Source organism: Lynx canadensis, chromosome A3, assembly GCF_007474595.2.
Source record: "Lynx canadensis isolate LIC74 chromosome A3, mLynCan4.pri.v2, whole genome shotgun sequence".
NCBI lineage: Eukaryota > Metazoa > Chordata > Mammalia > Carnivora > Felidae > Lynx > Lynx canadensis.
In genome coordinates, this window is record NC_044305.1 from 128297814 (window position 1) to 128316933 (window position 19120).

Below are 19120 nucleotides of genomic sequence, written 5' to 3' on the forward strand. Positions count from 1 at the left end.
TTTTGCCCATTTCTCCCCATCCCCACAACTGCCAGTTTGTTCACTGTATTTATGAGTCAATTTATATTCTCTTCAGATTCCACACATGAGTGAAATCGTGTAGTATTTGTCTTTCTGTCTGACTTACTCCACGTAGCTTAATACCCATGCATGTTGCCATGTGAATGATGAGATCTCATTCTTTTGTTTGGCTGAGTAATATTCCATCATACGTATACACCACATCTTTTTTCTCCATTCGTGCATCAGCGGACACTGGGTTGCCTCCATATCCTGGCTGTCGTAAATCATGTTACAGTGAACATATGGGGCTCCTATATCCCTTCAAATTAGTGTTTTTCTCTTCTTTCTTTGCTTACTTTCATTTTCTGGTAAATACTTAGTAGTGGGATTACTGGAATGTGTGGTTTGTCTATTTTTAAGTTTTTGAGGAAACTTCGTACTGTCTTCCACAGTGGTGGGACCAGCTTGCATTTCCACCAACAGTGGAAACAACTCCTAATAACATTTATTATTTTTTGTCTTTTTTTCTAGCCATTTTAATGGGTGTGAGGTGAGAGATCTTATTCTGGTTTTGATCTACATTTCCCTGATGATGAGTGATAATTGAGCATTTTTTTCATGTGTCTATTGGCCATCTTTTTGTCTTCTTTGGAAAAATGTCTATTCATGTCCTCCGCCCATTTTTATTTTATTTATTTATTTATTTATTTTTGTGGATTATCACTTTTATTTATTTATTTTTTTCAATATATGAAATTTATTGTCAAATTGGTTTCCATACAACACCCAGTGCTCATCCCAAAAGGTGCCCTCCTCAATACCCATCACCCACCCTCCCTTCCCTCCCACCCCCCATCAACCCTCAGTTTGTTCTCAGTTTTTAAGAGTCTCTTATGCTTTGGCTCTCTCCCACTCTAACCTCTTTTTTTTTTTTTTCATTCCCCTCCCCCATGGGTTTCTGTTAAGTTTCTCAAGATCCACATAAGAGTGAAACCATATGGTATCTGTCTTTCTCTGTATGGCTTATTTCATTTAGCATCACACTCTCCAGTTCCATCCACGTTGCTCCAAAGGGCCATATTTCATTCTTTCTCATTGCCATGTGTAGTACTCCATTGTGTATATAAACCACAATTTCTTTATCCATTCATCAGTTGATGAACATGTAGGCTCTTTCCATAATTTGGCTATTGTTGAGAGTGCTGCTATAAACATTGGGGTACAAGTGCCCCTATGCATCAGTACGCCTGTATCCCTTGGGTAAATTCCTAGCAGTGCTATTGCTGGGTCATAGGGTAGGTCTATTTTTAATTTTCTGAGGAACCTCCACACTGTTTTCCAGAGTGGCTGCACCAGTTTGCATTCCAACCAACAGTGCAAGAGGGTTCCCATTTCTCCACATCCTCTCTAGCATCTATAGCCTCCTGATTTGTTCATTTTGGCCACTCTGACTGGCGTGAGGTGATATCTGAGTGTGGTTTTGATTTGTATTTCCCTGATAAGGAGTGACGTTGAGCATCTTTTCATGTGCCTGTTGGCCACTGGAAACCAAAAGAAAGCTGGAGTAGCCATATTCATATCAGACAAACTAGACTTTAAATTAAAGTCTGTAACAAGAGATGAAGAAGGGCATTATATAATAATTACAGGGTCTATCCATCAGGAAGAGCTAACAATTATAAATGTCTATGCACCGAATACCGGAGCCCCCAAATATATAAAACAATTACTCATAAACATAAGCAACCTTATTGATAAGAATGTGGTAATTGCAGGGGACTTTAACACTCCACTTACAGAAATGGATAGATCATCTAGACACACGGTCAATAAAGAAACAAGGGCCCTGAATGATACATTGGATCAGATGGACTTGACAGATATATTTAGAACTCTGCATCCCAAAGCAACAGAATATACTTTCTTCTCGAGTGCACATGGAACATTCTCCAAGATAGATCATATACTGGGTCACAAAACAGCCCTTCATAAGTATACAAGAATTGAAATTATACCATGCGTACTTTCAGACCACAATGCTATGAAGCTTGAAATCAACCACAGGAAAAAGTCTGGAAAACCTCCAAAAGCATGGAGGTTAAAGAACACCCTACTAAAGAATGAGTGGGTCAACCAGGCAATTAGAGAAGAAATTAAAAAATATATGGAAACAAATGAAAATGAAAATACAACAATCCAAACGCTTTGGGATGCAGTGAAGGCAGTCCTCTGCCCATTTTTAAATTAGACCATTTGGTTTTGGTGTTGGTTTGTGTAATTTCTTTATATATTTTGGATATTAGCTCCTTTTTGGACATGCCATTTACAAATAACTTCTCCCATTTAGTAGATTCTTTTTTCATTTTGTGGATGGTGTCCTTTGCTGTGCAACAAGTCTTTTATTTTGGGGTAGTCCTAGTAGTTTCCTTTTGTTCTTGCATCCCTTGCCTGAGGAGACCTATTCATAAATAGTTGGAATCATGTGAAGGGAGGCAGTGGGAATGTCTGCTTTGAGAGTAGTGAGGCACAGCTGTGTCAGGATACTGGTCTGATAGGTCACCTCTGCCTGAAGTAGACTTATGTTTGGGCTTCTTTTTTAAATGTACTGTGCAGATAGTTTCATCCAACTCCCACATATTGTGAAAGTAAACATTTAGTTCAGATATCTAGCGTGAATCTGTGTTCAGCCGTAAAAATGAACGAAGTACGGATACATATTACAACATGGATATACCTTGAGAACCTTCTGCTACTCCAGAGAAGCCAGACACAAGGGGTTACGTGTTGTGTGAACTCATTTATACGAAATATCCAGAATAGGTAAATCCACTGAGGCAGAAAGTGGGTTGGTAGCGGACAGGGCTGAGGGGATGGGGAGTGGGAAATCACTGCTTAACGGGTAAGTGGTTTTATTTTGGATCGACACAAATGTTTTGAAACTAAATGGAAGTGACAACACTGTGAACGTACAAAGTGCCACTGAATGTTCATTTTAAAATGGTTAATTTTCCATTATGTGAATTTTAGCTCAACAACAAAAAATGGCATCGCGAGTGCCATCTTTCCGCCAAAACCCCAAGACAAGCAAAAATGCGGATAATTAGAATGGATATCCTGTACTTCAGTTAAACTGACCCACTGTTTTCCTGAATAAGTTTAGTTTTTTTTTTTTTTTTTTACCGGTGTACTTTTGTTCATTCTGTGTTTGCTGACTGGAATGTCTTCCTCCACCCATTTGCCATATCCAGATTTTATCCAGTCTTGAACGTATGGCACCCAGTGTAGTACTTCCTTTATACCTCTTGAACCCCCTTTGTCTTTCTCAAGGCCATATTCAAAATGACCTCTTCATCCTTTGAAGACCCCTCCACTTTTATCTATACCTCTTTTTGGGCAGCTGTTATATTTGAACTTGGGTTATAGTCACTCACATCTGTTTCTTAGCTCTCTACCTGCTTGAGTTGTGCGGCCAGTAATGTATGGTTTCTCTTCCCCCTCACAGTGTAAGTGTACAGTGTTCATTGACTAAATAGCAGAAGAGACCACACCTTTGAGAGGCTGCAGGAATACTAGTACTAAGCTAATTTTCCTATGGCTTAGCCATTCTAATTAGGGTGCAGTGATTTAAAAGAATAATTCATTCCTGGGGTGCCTGGGTGGCTCAGTCAGTCGGGCGTCCGACTGCGGTTCAGGTCATGATCTCATGGCTTGTGGGTTCGAGCCCCACATCAGGCTCTGTGCTGACAGCTTGGAGCCTGGAACCTGCTTCGGATTCTGTGTATTCCTCTCTCTGTGACCCTCCCCCGTTCGTGCTCTGTCTCTCTCTGTCTCAAAAATAAATAAACATTAAAAAAAAAAAGTAATTGATTCACTTATTCAGCATTTAGCTACCGTGACAGGTGAGTACTGTGATAGGTCTGGGAGTACGAAGATGACTCTGACAGAGTTCTGGCTGCGGAAGAACACATCTTCGTCTTGTGTTTAAAATCAAATTCACAAGAGACATCCATTATTAAAGCCATCTGCACGGAACAGTCTAGTCCCGAAATGTCTGAAAACTGACCCTCATGGACTGGTGCAGCTTGTTCACGGTGCTCTTCCTCATCATTAGCTCTGATGAAGACAAGCCCACCTTGAATTCTCAATGTACTTATACTAGTGAGACGGTTTCGTTTGAAAAAATTTTGGAGATTTCTTGTTAAATTTCACTGTGATCTGTATGTACTTAAATTCCCCCAAGGCCGAATCATCTTTGTTGTTTGTGGGACTTAAAGTGTTAGTCCACCCTCCCCTTGTGTACTCCACGATGTCAGCAGGGAAGCACGCATGTCCCCATATGAAGGTGCTGTGGGAGCGCGTACAGCTGATGATTCGGAGGCCCTAAAAATGTCTGAAGTGCCCTATGAGTGACCAAAGAAGATTTGACCTTAAGGAATCCGAGTTGATTAGTTTCAGTAATCTATACCTTCTGGTATTCTGAATCTTTGAAAGTTAATTATGAGAAAGTAAACCGGGACAATCTATTTCTTCTGTTAGTATATAAATAGGCTTTTAGGGTGACTTTTTGGGTAAAGTTTAAAGAATTATATCTTCTGTTTTCAGTGACTGCTGTGAGTGACTTATCATAGTAGTGGAGATCAGGAAATTCTTTTAGGCCTTGGAAAGAAGTATCAATTTTAATACTCTTAAGGCTTAGCCACTGAGAAATTGTTGATAAAGTATATATTAAATGAGAAAGCACATTTTGACTTAAATATAGCATTACTTTCTTTAGGCTTAAGATTTCACATAGCCAAATGATATTTTTGCTGGTCTTTTCCCATACTGCTGTAATTCTGAAGATGCAGTAATTAACAGTGAGCCCAGAGGGGGTCTGGCAGTGTGTTCATCTCAGCTGTTGTATGATAGTGGAGAGAGATTGATGTGTTGTCACCTTCTCAAAGGTGGGCATGACATTATGTTCCATGAGATTAGAATATGAATGGAGGCAGCTTGAGAATCGCATTGTTATATTTTTTTCTGTAGTAAATTAGTCCTAGGAAGTTAGAACCGGGGATAACATGGAGGTTTCAGAGTCTAATCTCAGAACCGTGGAGCCTAAGGCCTGGAGGGGTCACTCCACTTACAAGTTACAGGAGTAGGACTTGTACCCAGACTTGTGCTTATTCACCACAGCATAGCCGTTCTCCTCCTGGAGTGTAAGTGTGTGTATATGAGTGCGCACAGAATGAATGTTCGTGTGTCTTGCTCTCATCGTATTAATTACACACTCGCTGTCTTACTTTTCTTCTGCATGCTCTTTTCTTCATTAAATTGAGTTACAGTGGTTCCAGGTGCACATTTTAAGTGTAAGAGCAAGGTTATTAAGAGGAATAGATTACAGCTAGGTAGAATACGACTAAGAGATCGAAGGAAAGCATCGCTTCCATATTTTGTTATTTCAAAAAATCCATAGTTGTTAGTGATGCTCTCATAATTTTCTTACATTGTTGACTCAAGAAGTCCTGTGCATATTTTTCATGTTTAGCCAGGCTATGATGACCTTAATCCTGACTGGAGGCTCTCTCCTGAGAAGAGAAAAAAAATCAAAGGTGAGTTGTATGAAATATGATAATTGAAACCTTATGAGACAGTAATTATATAGTAAAGGTGCTCTTTGATGATATATGTAGGGGATGAAAACAAATCTTTTTCTTTTTACCTTCCACGGTTCTCTGGCTGGGGTCCTGTAAAATTAGATTGACAGAAGACAGATTAACAGGAGAAAAACAAAACCGAAGTTACTAGCATGTACGTTGGGAGTAGTACCCAGAAATGAGTGACTCCGAGGGTTGGTTGGAAGTTGGTTTTCCGCAGCATCTTATCAAGGGAACAATAAAATTATTAAGTGCCAAGACAAAAAGAACTTTGAGTTTCACTCATTTCTGCATCTTAACATATTTCTTATGTCAAACTGGTCAATTTTGAGGTGGCAGTCCTGCTCTCCTTCAAATCTTTAAGAGGAAATCAGCATTGGGGCATCTGGGTGGCTCAGTCGTTGGGTGTCTGACTCTTGGTTTTAGCTCAGGTCATGACCTCATGGTTCTTGGGTCCGAGCCCCGAGTTGGGCTCTCAGCTGACAGCATGGAGCCTGCTTAGGATTCTCCTTCTCCCTCTCTCTCTCTGCCCCTCCCCCCTCAAAATAAACTTTAGAAGTGAAAACTATTATATGTCTGTCTTAAATTTTTTTTTTTTAATTTTTTTTTCAACGTTTATTTATTTTTGGGACAGAGAGAGACAGAGCATGAACGGGCGAGGGGCAGAGAGAGACAGAGCATGAACGGGGGAGGGGCAGAGAGAGAGGGAGACACAGAATCGGAAGCAGGCTCCAGGCTCCGAACCATCAGCCCAGAGCCCGACGCGGGGCTCGAACTCACGGACTGCGAGATCGTGACCTGGCTGAAGTCGGACGCTTAACCGACTGCGCCACCCAGGCGCCCCTTAAATTTTTTTTAAGTGTATGATTCTCTCCTATTGTTAGTCTGAAAAGGGATATGTGAACATTTTTCAAAACCTTTTAGAACCTTTATGATACGTATGCTTCATACACACCAACATTTCAACCTGTTCTGTTGACATGTGTTGGTAGACTTCATTTTTTGCGAGGGAAGACCTAAAGATATTTACTGCTCCTGCATCCTTAGAATTTTGGACTTTGACAAATTGTCGGAACTCAGGTACCATTTTGTAAAAATTTGGGTGACGACTTCTAATTTATTTTTCTTATTGAACACGTTTCGGGCCCAAATATGGTTTTTAAATTGATCATTGGACTAAATGTGTTGTAGTTAATGCACATTGACGAGGCGCTTGTGTTGATTTACTTTCCCCATTAGATAAAGAGTCCTTTTACCCACTGATTGATGTAAATTGGTGGGCAGCCGGTGCAGTGACTTTGGCTCGCTGTTCTGGTGCTTTGACGGTTTCGTCGGTGAAAACTTTGAAGAATTTACTGGGAAAATCCTGTGAGTGGTTTGAACCATCACCTCAAGTCACTGCTACCCATGATGGAGGATTTTTAAGTTTGGAGGTAACGCTTTCCCTTTTGGAGCAGCTAGTGTGTTGGAAAGAAAACCTGTATTTCACCAAAAATCCAAACACCTGATTTAGTTTTTAGTGATTTTTGTCCATTATTTTTATTGAAGTATGGATAAACGTTTGATTTTTAAATTTTAGCTAGCCCATCATCTAATCTTGTTTTTAAAAACACCACCCTGTGACTGGAATCAGAGATTCAGTGAGGATAATAAGAAAGATCTATTGTTGAGTCAATTAACAAATTTGCGTTGTAAAAGAATGGAGAAAATGGAGTCATTTTGCTCTTTGTAAAAGCATTTTTTCTTCACGGACATGACATATTTTGTTCTTTTTCTTAGATTGGACATCTTAAAATGTAAAAGGTATTTCTAGTTAGATATGGTCTTTAACAAACTATTTCCTTGAAGTTTGGGAACTTAAAAATTCTGGTTCTTTTAGTAAAGAAAGCTTGTTTGTCATGACAGAAGACTTGAAAATTGAGGCTAGTCCCATAAAGTTCTGTTTTTATCATGAACAATTCTAAGTCTTTCAAGTGTAATGACCTTCAATAGCTTTCATTTCAGTGCAGATTCACAAGTATTTTTTTTTTTTTTTTTTTTTAATCTCAAAGTTTGTTACTGAGTCTACAGATGTGATTTAAAAAGAACCATGGCTTAAAATCTAAGCCAACTCTGTTAAGTCTGGAATGAAAGTTATCGTCAACAGTCAGGCTTTCAGACTCAGAACTTTATGAAGCTGTTACACATTTTTTTTTCCCCAAAGGGAGGGAGGGCAGGAAAGCTAGTCTCAGTAAAGCAAATAAATACCTTCATGTTCATTTTCTAAATAGATGAGAAACTCCTGTTTTTTCTGCAGCAGGTACAAAAATACCAAAGTGAAGATATTAACATTCTTTTTGTTTCCCTAAAATAATTGCCAGGCATATATTTGGGAGATCATATTAATGAGCTGTTTTTAAAACAGGCTTTGGTTTTGGAGATTTGGAGCCAATAAGACAGAGGATCTTTCTGGAAGTGTTGATGTATATACTGTCTGTATTGGGTTCTCTTGAAGCTTATTCTTAATCACATGGCTCGTGTCATGCATTGAACCAGAGCAGAATTAAAAATATTTTTCTCACTCTAAAGCTTGTCTTCAGCTCCTCACTACTGATTTAACATTTCCTTTTTCAATTTAGTGTGAGATTAAACTTGCTCCCAAACGATCTCGTTTGGAGACTAGGGGTGGAGACGAAGATGAAGGTGAAGAGGATTCGGATTCCGATCAGGAAATATCCGCGAAGGCTCGCTACTTCGGCTACATAAAGCAGGGCCTGTACCTGGTGACGGAGATGGAGCGATTTGCGCCTCCACGGAAACGCCCGCGAACCATTACAAAAAACTACCGCCTCGTGAGTTTGCGCTCCACGACTCCAGAAGAGCTTTATCAGAGAAAGGTGAGGGAGCGTCCTATCGCTGTCAGAGTGCATAGGCATCCAGCTTTTATTTTATTGGAATGAGAAAAACTAATTTTTTTAACACAGAAATTTAAAGAGGGATCGTCCTATCATTGACCTGTTAGAAATATCGGTATTATAGAGCTTTTGAAAATAATGCTGGTTTTTGTGCCTGAGGAATCAAAATAAAAACAGTGGATGAAAGATGAATTCACTGAGACCGTTGGTCCACTTTGTGGATTAGCTGGGTCTTTGCTGCCCTTCACGTGGCCTTCAGCGCTCACCTTATCTGTGTTCAGTGCAGCTGTCTCCTCAGACTGCAGATGGTGAGGGAAGAAATGCAGACTTGCTTTCTAATCAGGCATCTGCTTGGGAAGCAGATTTGGTCCACTCTGAGCGTTCTAGTTGTTTGTGCCGGGTGCTGTAGTGTCCGGGGTGGGCTCTGACCAGGAGTCAGGCTGTCGGTTCTCCTTGTCTTGGTTTCACCATCATTTTACTCCATAAATATGGGCATTTCAGCTGTCTCTCAGCTGTCTGTTAAAGAGTGGAAAGAAGCGCTTGCTCTGTCTGCCACTCAAGGCTTTGGGCTCCTGGTGCCACAGTGCCTATGAGAATAGTTGGGAATGCATAACATGCCGTAAGGGTTAAGGTGATCGCATCATGATAGTGACACCGTGGGCGCTTCAGTAATGTAACATTCCTGTTCCCATTTCCTTGTCCCAAGATTGAAAGTGAAGAATATGAGGAAGCCTTGTCTCTGGCTCAGACGTACGGCCTGGACACTGACCTAGTGTATCAGAGACAGTGGAGGAAGTCCGCGGTCAACATTGCTTCCATTCAGAGTTACTTGGTATGTTTACATATTTTCCTAACGTGGTAAAATTCAAATTATGGGATACTTTTTGGTTATGGGCCTTTTTTTGGGAGCATTATATATTGCTGACATTTCTAAAGCTTATTCAACCTGGAGGAGTTATCCGGTTGTATTGGCCCTGCAGCTGGACCTTGGTGCTGAAGATGTGTGAACAAATATTCACTGATAAGCCAGCTAACTATCTGGGTTTTTGGTCTAATCCTTTCTCTTCCTCTACATCACTTACCTTTCTTCACCTACATCATTAAGGGTCTCATCAGGAACCAGAAACCACCTAGTAATTTGGACAGGGAAAGTTTTAATATGGAGCATTTTTAAAAAATTTATTTTGAGAGACAGAGAGAAAAAGCATGTGCATGCAAGCAGGGGAGGGGCAGAGAGAGGGGGAGAGAATCCCAAACAGGTTCCACACTGTCAGCACAGAGCCTGACGTGGGGCTCCATCCACTGAGATCATGACCTGAGCTGAAATCAAGAGTCAGACGCTTAATCAACTGAGCCGCCCAGGCACCCCTGGAACATTATTTTCTAGTGAGATTTCCTATAAAGGGGTAAAGAGAACATTAAGGACTACCCTAGGGCTGAAGGAGCATACCCAAGGAGGGAACAGACTTGGAAGGGAGCTGGGATTCAGACCTCACTGAAGAGTGGTTGCAGCACATCGGCAGGAAGAGTTCTCTGCGGTGTCTTGGGCCAGGGCTGGTTCTTAGATGCCAAGGTTGGCAGGTAGGAAAAGGTAGGATGGATGAGCAAACTGATGCCTGCCGCTAGGTGCAACAGTAAGCGGAGGTTAGGGGTCGGAAGACCTCAGATAAGGACCCATGGCCATGACTGAAAAGAAAAAGGTCCTGCTACGCAGGTGGAGATAGTCTGGAAAGACACCTCCCCTTCTGCTGGGTGCCTGGGAGATTCACTGGGAAGGAATCTGCCCATAGGAGTACAACTGACATTCAGGGGAAGTTGTGTTCAGCAGAGCAAGGGGGGGAGTAAGCACTCTGGAGGGCTCCTACATGCATTGGCTGCTAAGCCACAGGAGCAAGAAGTTTAGACCCTGAGCCTGTTAGGACTAGAAACCAGAGCCTTTCCTCCACAGTGGCCCTCTAGCGCCCTCTCCTGATGAAGCTTGATATTCTGTCCATTAAAAAATGGGAATCCTGTCTATCCCAGAGATAGCCGTGAAGAGAACTTTTGAAGCTGAGAGGCGATGTAACAAGCCTGCCAAATTCTCCCTTTGTGTTTAAATTTTCCAATTGGAATCGCTTCTCGGCCTTTTGGCTAAGATCAAGTGTAAAATTTCCAACTGGATTCCTCCTGCTTCCTGCTGCCTGAGTTAACGTGTGTTGTATCCTGTGTATTTGTACCGTTGGCACCTTTGTGAGGGAGCGGTTGGGTTTCTGGCATGCTTTCGAGAGGCGTGTGGTTCTTCACGTGACGTTGAGAAAAGAGAATACCTTTGCCTGTAGGAAGATCTAAGAAATGTTGGGAAAATGTTGTAATTGTTTTCCTTACAATTTATGTACACGAGTAATTAAAAATAAAAATCTGAAAAAGTTGTAAGTAAGAAGTTGATGCTTCAATAAAACTGGAAGATAAACTGTTAGTACAAGACGCCAGAGAAGAGAGAGCGTGAGAGATCATGAAAGACAGAGAAAAAGTTGCTTGTATATCCTTTAGAATATCAGAACACCAAAGCTATATTATCTTTCTTCTTTTGTGATCAAGACAGTGAGTTGTGAGTTTATGTATACCCGCTTAGGGCTTTTTCTGGAACACAGTAGAGGACAGTTTTGGTCTCTGAAGGAGCTGACAGGTGTTGAGAGAGAGCAGGTACATTTTTTTTATTGGGAGAAATACTTAATTCAGTGAAATAAATAGGCAGTTAAGAGTCAAAGCACTTGGCGAGGGGAGGTGAAAGGGGTACAGGAGAGACATAAATATGACCTTCCCTTTTAGGGAGCTTATAATCTTTCTGAGAAGATAAGCCTCATGTCTAAAATATAAATAACTAGGGATGCCTGGGTGGCTCAGTCGGTTAAGTGTCCAACTTCGGCTCAGGTCATGATCTCACAGTTCATGAGTTTGAGCCCCGTGTCGGGCTCTGTGCTGACAGCTCGGGGCCCGGAGCCTGCTTCGCTCGGGGCCCAGAGCCTGCTTCGCCCGGGGCCCGGAGTCTGTGTCTCCCTTTCTCTCTGCCCCTTCCCCGCTTGTGCTGTGTGTCTGTCTGTCTCTCTCAAAAATAAATAAACATTAAAAAAAATTAAAAAAATAAATATAAATAACTATGCAGGAAGATTCCAGATAAATGCTGTGGGAACCCAGTGAAAGTAGCAATCATTTTAGATCTAGTGGTTATGGAAGGCCCTTTGTAGTGAAGATGTTTTGAGCAGGTTTGAGAGAATTCAGAGCAGGCCTCCTGGAGTTAAAAGATTGGAAGGCATTCTTCATGGGACAAATGGTATGAGCAAATGAGAAGAAAATGAGCATGACCCGTGGCATTGACTAAATCTGTCCTAATCATTGCTTCATGTCTAGTTTAGTACCTGGTCCCCAGTAGGTGCCCACTAGCTATTTCTTGGATGAGTAAATGAGCTCTGTAAGTAAACCAATCTGCTGGATCTGGTATTCAACAGTAGTGAACTTGGGGAAATATGATTAGAAAGATACATTGATTTGGGTTCCGGAGGATGTTGAAGACTTGTGATGACTTAAGCTTTTTATCTGTAGGGTAACAGGAAGTGTTGTGGATTTTTGACTGTGGAGGTGCTGAGGGAGGTGGTGTAGAAGACGAGTTGGTGTGGAAGGGGAGTGATGGTGGGGAAACCCTCTAAGGGCAAGAGACCCTTCTGGTGTCACAGATGTTATGTGTTGATGACATAGACTGGTATGGAGGCCATAGACCTGGAGAAGAGGAAGTGAGTTAGGCGACATTTGAAGGAAGAATTGATAGAATGAAATATGTAAAAAGAATAAAGGGTAAAAGTCAAATGTCACTTAAAATTTATAACCACAATGACTCTAAGAGGAGGGAAAGTCAGGGGTTTTGAGTGGAGTCAGAGGAAGCAGTTGGGTGGGAGGAATAGGCCCTTGGTCTTTCCAAAGAATAGCATATTATGACTTTGATGATTAAATTATCATCCGCACTTTGTGATACATCTCATGGTCAAGTAAATACAGAACTGTGATGTGCTATGCCTCATTAGTTTCGTTTCAAAGTTAAACATGCTTGTTACAATAGGATATATCTTATTTTGCTTTTCTGCTTTATTTTCGACTCTATTATATAGCCCAAATGCAAACTAACGAGCAGCTATAAAACTCTGGGCAGATCTTTTTTATGTTTCTGAAAAAGAGTCCTGAAGCTTTGGGTTTCAGCTTTGGGTTTCTCTTCATTAGAAGAGAAAGGAACGCTGTAGGAATCTCATTCTCTACGTCCCATTTTAATCATTGTTGGGGAATTTTCCTTTTCCTGTGGGCCAAGGGCATAGGTAGCTAGACTTCCTTAGGTATGGCTTTACAATTCTAGAAGGCAGCTGTTAGGTGCTGTCACATGTCATGGGTTCTGTAATGCCTCTTTTTTATTTGTATCCAGAGTAAAATAAAGAAACGATCTTGGGTTCTTCATGAGTGTTTGGAAAGGGTTCCCGAAAATGTGGACGCTGCAAAGGAACTGCTTCAGTATGGATTGAAAGGCACGGACCTGGAGGCCCTGGTGGCGATAGGGAAAGGAGCAGATGATGGCAGGTTGGTCACAGAAAGACTTGGATTCAGGAATAAAGGTGACTTTGTGAAAACATTTAAGCTGAGACGTGGTGAAAGGTAAACTTCTTTATTTAGGTTTATCCTGTAATGAGACAGTTGCCTTCGATCAATGCTTCCCTTATCTGAGGTCACAGCTTTCTTTACTTTGAGTTAAGTATTGTACATATGAGAGCTTGGTGCTAAGAAAAGAGCAAGTTCTACGAAGTGTTATTGGATGCTGGCAGTTTCTAAGCTGTGGGCTGAAGGCATGGACCTGGGTGTGCTCACTAGTCGGAAGCACCCCCCGGGCAAGTGTGAGCTTCATTCACTTTGTCTCTGGCCTCGTACCCTCTTTAGAGAATTGGAGTGCTTAAATTATGTGTTTTGCAAAAGCACTTCATAAGCTTTTAAGTACCACACAAATGCCTGTTAGTAATAGTAGTAAAGTTACTTGAGAAGAGGCATTGCTCATCAGACATTTGGAACTCTTTAAAGTTACAAACGTGATTGTGTATTTGATAAATAAATAACGTAAATGAGACGGACATTCATTACCATTTTAAAACCTTAAAAAGAAGTGATTCAGATTATAAACTCTGGGCAACATTTTCTTCATCGGCCGTTTCACCTTGGGTGAATATAACCTCCCGTGTTTTCCTAAGTAGTTTTTATTGTCATGATTTTAAAATTTCTGTATGTGATGATTAGTGATGACGTTTTGCTCATCCTGTGGATATAGCGTGTGCATCTCTTTGCCTGCAATACAAAAAGCATTCTTTCAAATAATTGGTTGTTTCTGTTTCTGTGAAAATCAACTTAGTAATAAAATCAGCCAAAGTAGGAGAAAGCTGCTTTCACGAATAGCTTTGGGTCTTCTGTTTCTTCGTGCAGATTCACATTACCTGGTGAAGTAGACATTGACAATCTCCCCTATGAAGAGCTTTCACCACCTGATGAAGAGTCTGCCAAGAATAAGAAGGAGAAGGAGATGAAGAGGAGACAGGAACTACTTAAATTAGTAAACTTTTCGAAGTAAATGATTTATTGCTGTTCATTTGCTACTGTCTTTAAAATAACTAGTCAGTTAAGTGTGTTCTTTACTAGGATTAATTGCTCTCAATCATTCCAGCAACTTCCATCAAATGCATTTGCTCTTATTTCACCCTGGTGCTTCTGTGTATTGTTCTGTCAGTTTGGGGCTTAGTGGAATACTGGTTATTTTTATTCTATTTTAACTCCTAGAGAACTGTGCTTCTGTGTTAATATAAGTGGCCTAATATTATTCACAACAGGTTAACACTGGAGCAAAAGGAACTTTGCCGTTGTCGGCTGAAATTATTAACCTACTTAGATCGGCTTGCAACATACGAGGTGAGGAGTAGTTTTAATCAAACCAATTATGTTTGTTCGATCTGTTATTGTAAATGCTACGGCCGCCCTAATATCTGACAGATCTGATCTTTAAAACTGTTGTTTACGAAAATATCATTTTGTGCAGAAGCAGTTTCTCTTGCATACCAGCTTTGGTAAAAATTAGAGATTGTGGAAGGCACAAGTTGTTGTGTTAGTCTAGGGAATAGAAAGACTAGCTGTTTTGGTATATATGTTTTCTGGATATATGACCCTTTTGATTTACTTTTATTTTACATTTTTATTTTCAGGTATGGTGTGTAGCTGTCTCTAGCCAACTTTCAGTATATACTGGGTTTTCATAATCCTAATATGAATATTTCTTACTCATTTTATTTCAGTGATTTGTTGAATTTAGTTGGTCGAACTTTGATTCTAATTATGGCCAAAATTAGACACTTGAACTTAAAAAAAGTATACTTTATATTTATTTCTTTCGGGGACACAAACCCTGATGTTCAAACCACGTTCAGTAGCACGATTCAAGTGTTGTTAAAACTATTTCAGCAAATATAAATAAGTTAGATGGCTTTTTCACATGACGCTTTTAGCCGAAATTACCCAGAAATTAATACAAATTTCCAACTTTCAAAGTTTGGCTTCCCTGGCAGGTTACTTCGCGGTCTGTGTTAAGCCTCCTTTCTGTGGGCCTTGGTACTGGCACAGCAGGCGCCCAGTAAATGTGACACCTGGTGATGTGATCTTGTCCCTGTGTTAATACGCAGGTATTTAATCCTTATCCTACCTGCAGGCAAATCCAAGAGACTTTGATTTCCCACCTGGTAATAAAAATAGAAGTGTTTTCAGACAAAATACCAATGACAAAAGAGGGCTATTTATGGTTATTAGAAAACATAGTAGTGAGTATATCATTTTCATACAAAATACTTTTTTTTGTTTTTTTGTTTTATTATTTTTTTTAATAATGAAATTTATTGTCAAATCGGTTTCCATACAACACCCAGTGCTCATCCCAACAGGTGCCCTCCTCAATGCCCATCACCTACTTCACCTCCTTCCCACCCCGCATCAACCCTCAGTTTATTCTCGGTTTTTAAGAGTCTCTTATGGTTTGCCTTCCTCCCTCTCTTTTTTTTTTTCCCCTTCCCCTCCCCCATAGTCTTCTGTTAAGTTTCTCAGGATCCACATAAGAGTGAAAATACTTTTGTCTGTCACTACTGCTAGTTTGTTGGATGGCCATATTATTTTAAAGCCTACCTTTTACTGTGTTGGACTTTTTCTTCTAAAAAAAAATTTTTTTTTTAACGTTAATTCATTTTTGAGAGACACAGAACATGAGTGGGGGAGGGGCAGAGAGAGAGGGAGACACAGAATCCGAAGCAGGCTCCAGGCTCTGAGCTGTCAGCACAGATCCCCATGTGGGGCTTGAACTCACGAACTGTGAGATCATGACCTGAGCTGGAACCAAGAGTCGGACGCTTAACTGACTGAGCCCCCCAGGCATCCTGTGTTGGACTTATATTTTGAAGTAATACATAAAAGTGTGTTATGAACTGCAGAAGTTGGTACAGATATAGTTTATTATTTTTTCTTAGCCTTTGTTTTACTAAATCTTACTGATTTTGAGATCTTAAGGAGTTCCATAAAATGTTCAGAGTTTGACTATGCAGTTAATTTTTTTTTTATTGCCCTTTAGTTACTGAATTGCTATTTCTTATTTGGTAATATTTCCGATTCGATAATAGGAGGTACTATTACATTTTTTAAAGTATTTGTCGAGCCCACTTTCTTAGCGAATTAGGCTAATTAAGCTTTCAAAAAGTAGGTGAAATTGATGAATTTGGCTATTAAAACTTAAAAATGAAGATGTTCAGATACAGTGGCTAACCAGCTGGATAGTGGTAGAGACAGGCATTGCATTTTAATCATAGTGCATAGCTTATTTTATTAATTCTGTGATGAATTAGATAAAAATGGATTCATTTAAAGTTCACGCGAGTGCCTGGTAAGTACCAGCTGTCATGCGGGAGGTGGAGGTAAGAATAGGGAGCTGTCCTTCTGGAGTCTTCACTTTATAGGCACTAAGTGACTATAATAATGTGCAAAGAACTGGTGAGGGGGCATAGTGGAGTCCTGGGGGTGTCCCAAGAAGATGCCTCAAAGGAAGTGATAGTGCAACTAGTACTTAAAAAAAGGCAGGCGGGTTTTAGGGGCGCGGGGGGTGGGGGGTGGATTACTATGAGGGGCACATGATGATAGAAGTTCCGTAAAGGCATAGGGGATTTGTCTTGTTTGTCTTGACATCCCTAAACTCAGATTGATACCTGGCTCATTGAGGAGCTCAGCAAATATTTGTTGAAGCAATCAGTAGGTCAGACAATACCTTAATACCAACGCATTTGTTGAGGATTTAGCCACTGTGCTGTGAACTTAATCCAGATTATTTCTCAGCAGTCCTTTGAGGCTGGTACTATCCTTGCAGTTTTATGGATGTGAAAACTGAGACTTGGGGAAGGAAGGTAATTTGAGTAGAAAGCAAGAACTCCTAATGAAGTCTCTTGTATTCAGTAGCCAGTGCTGATAAGCGGCCTGCTGTATGAGGAAAGGCCTAGCGGCATTTAAGAAGATGGGGTGCACCTGGCAGAGACAGCTCGTGGGGTTTGGCGGAGGGGCAGCACAGACCAAAAGGAGGAGGGGTGGTTAGAATAGCTTCTGGATACATGATGAAAGGACTTTCATGCTGTGTAAGAACTTGAATTGTTAGAGATTGAGTGGGTCTAGGAAACAACAGGAAGGGGGTAAGTGGAGACAGTTGTGGGCAGCTCTTTCAAGAAATTTTGTTTCAAGGGAGCCAAGAAGGTGGGGGTAGCTACAGGGTATATAAAATCAGGAGTTGTTTTGTTTTGTTTTTTTTCATGGAAGGAAGAAGACGTATTGTTCATATACTAATGGGAATGAACCAGTGGAGGGTGAGGAGGAATTTACTGAACAGAAGAAAGAAGAGATAATGGCATGATTGTAGAAATAGGAGAAATGGGATCCGGAGCTTGAGTGGGGTTTGAGGCTGTTTTGGGAGCAGATGTATATAATTTTTCTGTTGTAACTGACAGGAGGAAAATCCTATTGGTATTGGTACAGGTAGATGTACAGTGTTAGTGGGTTGGAAAATGAGAGCTTTCCCATCTAATAGTGTTAGTTAAAGTATAGGAAGCAAGTTTTTAGTCGAGAATGGAGATAGGAATAAGGTGATGGAGGTTTGGAAAGAATGAAAGAATTGTGGAAAAGTTCTTAACAGAATAGGAGAGAAAGCCTGTTAGGGAAATGTTGTAGCATTGTGGGACAGCATGTTTGAATTGAGTTTATAAAACTTCAAACTTTCTTTAAAATATAGAGAAGAGTATAATGAGCCTGGATGTCCTCACTGCCCAGCTTCAACCATTTTACCAATCTTGTATCTTACTCTCCACTCCTGCCTTTTCTTTCACTTAGTCATTTCAAAGCAAATCCTAGACGTCTTATCATTGTACCCGTAAATACTTAAGTAGTGTCTGTAATTGGTAAAGACTTTAAAAAAATAACCACAATAGCACTGTATTATTTCTAACAAAATGAGTAGTAATTCCCTAACATCATTTGATATCCGCCTCACATTCAATTTTCCCAGGTTGCCTCACGAATGTTTTTACAGTTAGTTCATTTGAATCGGGGCCCTAACGGTGTTGAGATCTGGAAATGAGAACTGTCAGCTTGGTTTTGTAGTATTTCTGCAGAGACTTTGGGTAACTTGTAATCAGGGTTCATAGTTGCCTTTGACTAAGGATTAGGTTTTGCCAGGTGAATATGATAAAGGGAAAGAAGCAAGGGATTAAAGAAATCTCTGTGTAATGATGGGCCAGGGATTAAGTTGGTTAGAAGGGATAAGAGACTTTGAGGAGAGAGAGCAGGTAAAAAGCCTAGGGTCGGTGGATTGGATGTGTCGGTGAGCTGAGGAGTTGCTGGAATGCCAGGGACTGGGTGGGTGGAAGGAGCAGTCGCTCACAAGTCTGGTGCTTGACGTGGAGGTGTCCATAGAGTTCCTTCTTGGTAAGAAAGATCCAGGGCGGTCCTAGGATGTGTAACTGAGGGAATAAAGGAAACGACTGTTGTGGATGAAGTTGGGGAGCGGAGAACACTTTTGAAGTGCTTGCTTGCTTTTTTGGTTTCCATGAGTATGTGTTAAACTCTTCCCCCTCCCCCTTCCTTCTCTGGCTCCTCCGTCTGCTTTTCAGGTGCAGATTCCTCTCGCCCCCACTACTCTACTTTTTGGTTTTTTTGGCCGATCCTTTAAATGATGTTGCTTCTTAAGGCTGGTTTCACTCAACTTAATCCCCCTCGAAATCATAGTCACTTTTGTTTTTTTGTTTTTTTTTTTCAATATATGAAGCTTATTGTCAAATTGGTTTCCATACAACACCCAGTGCTCATCCCAAAAATCATAGTCACTTTTGTATTAATTACAGTACATCCTCTACATAACGCATACCTTACCCCAGAACTCCAGATCTATCCATCCACTTGCCTTCTGGGAAGCTTCTTTTAGACTTGCTAAAGTTCCAAACCCAACATGTTTGCAAGTGACCTTCT

The 19120-nt window shown here is 40.6% G+C and overlaps 1 protein-coding gene across 2 annotated transcripts in view; it reads left to right on the plus strand.

Annotated features, from left to right (window-relative positions):
• Positions 1-19120, plus strand: part of NBAS (NBAS subunit of NRZ tethering complex) — a 333519-nt gene that overhangs the window by 75421 nt on the left and 238978 nt on the right. For both annotated transcript variants that reach the window (XM_030311617.1, XM_030311618.1), the window contains exons 13-19: positions 5531-5594; positions 6879-7072; positions 8258-8515; positions 9240-9365; positions 12978-13129; positions 14018-14158; positions 14419-14497. In XM_030311617.1, coding sequence (XP_030167477.1) covers positions 5531-5594; positions 6879-7072; positions 8258-8515; positions 9240-9365; positions 12978-13129; positions 14018-14158; positions 14419-14497 — 1014 coding nt within the window. The remainder of the gene's footprint in view (positions 1-5530; positions 5595-6878; positions 7073-8257; positions 8516-9239; positions 9366-12977; positions 13130-14017; positions 14159-14418; positions 14498-19120) is intronic.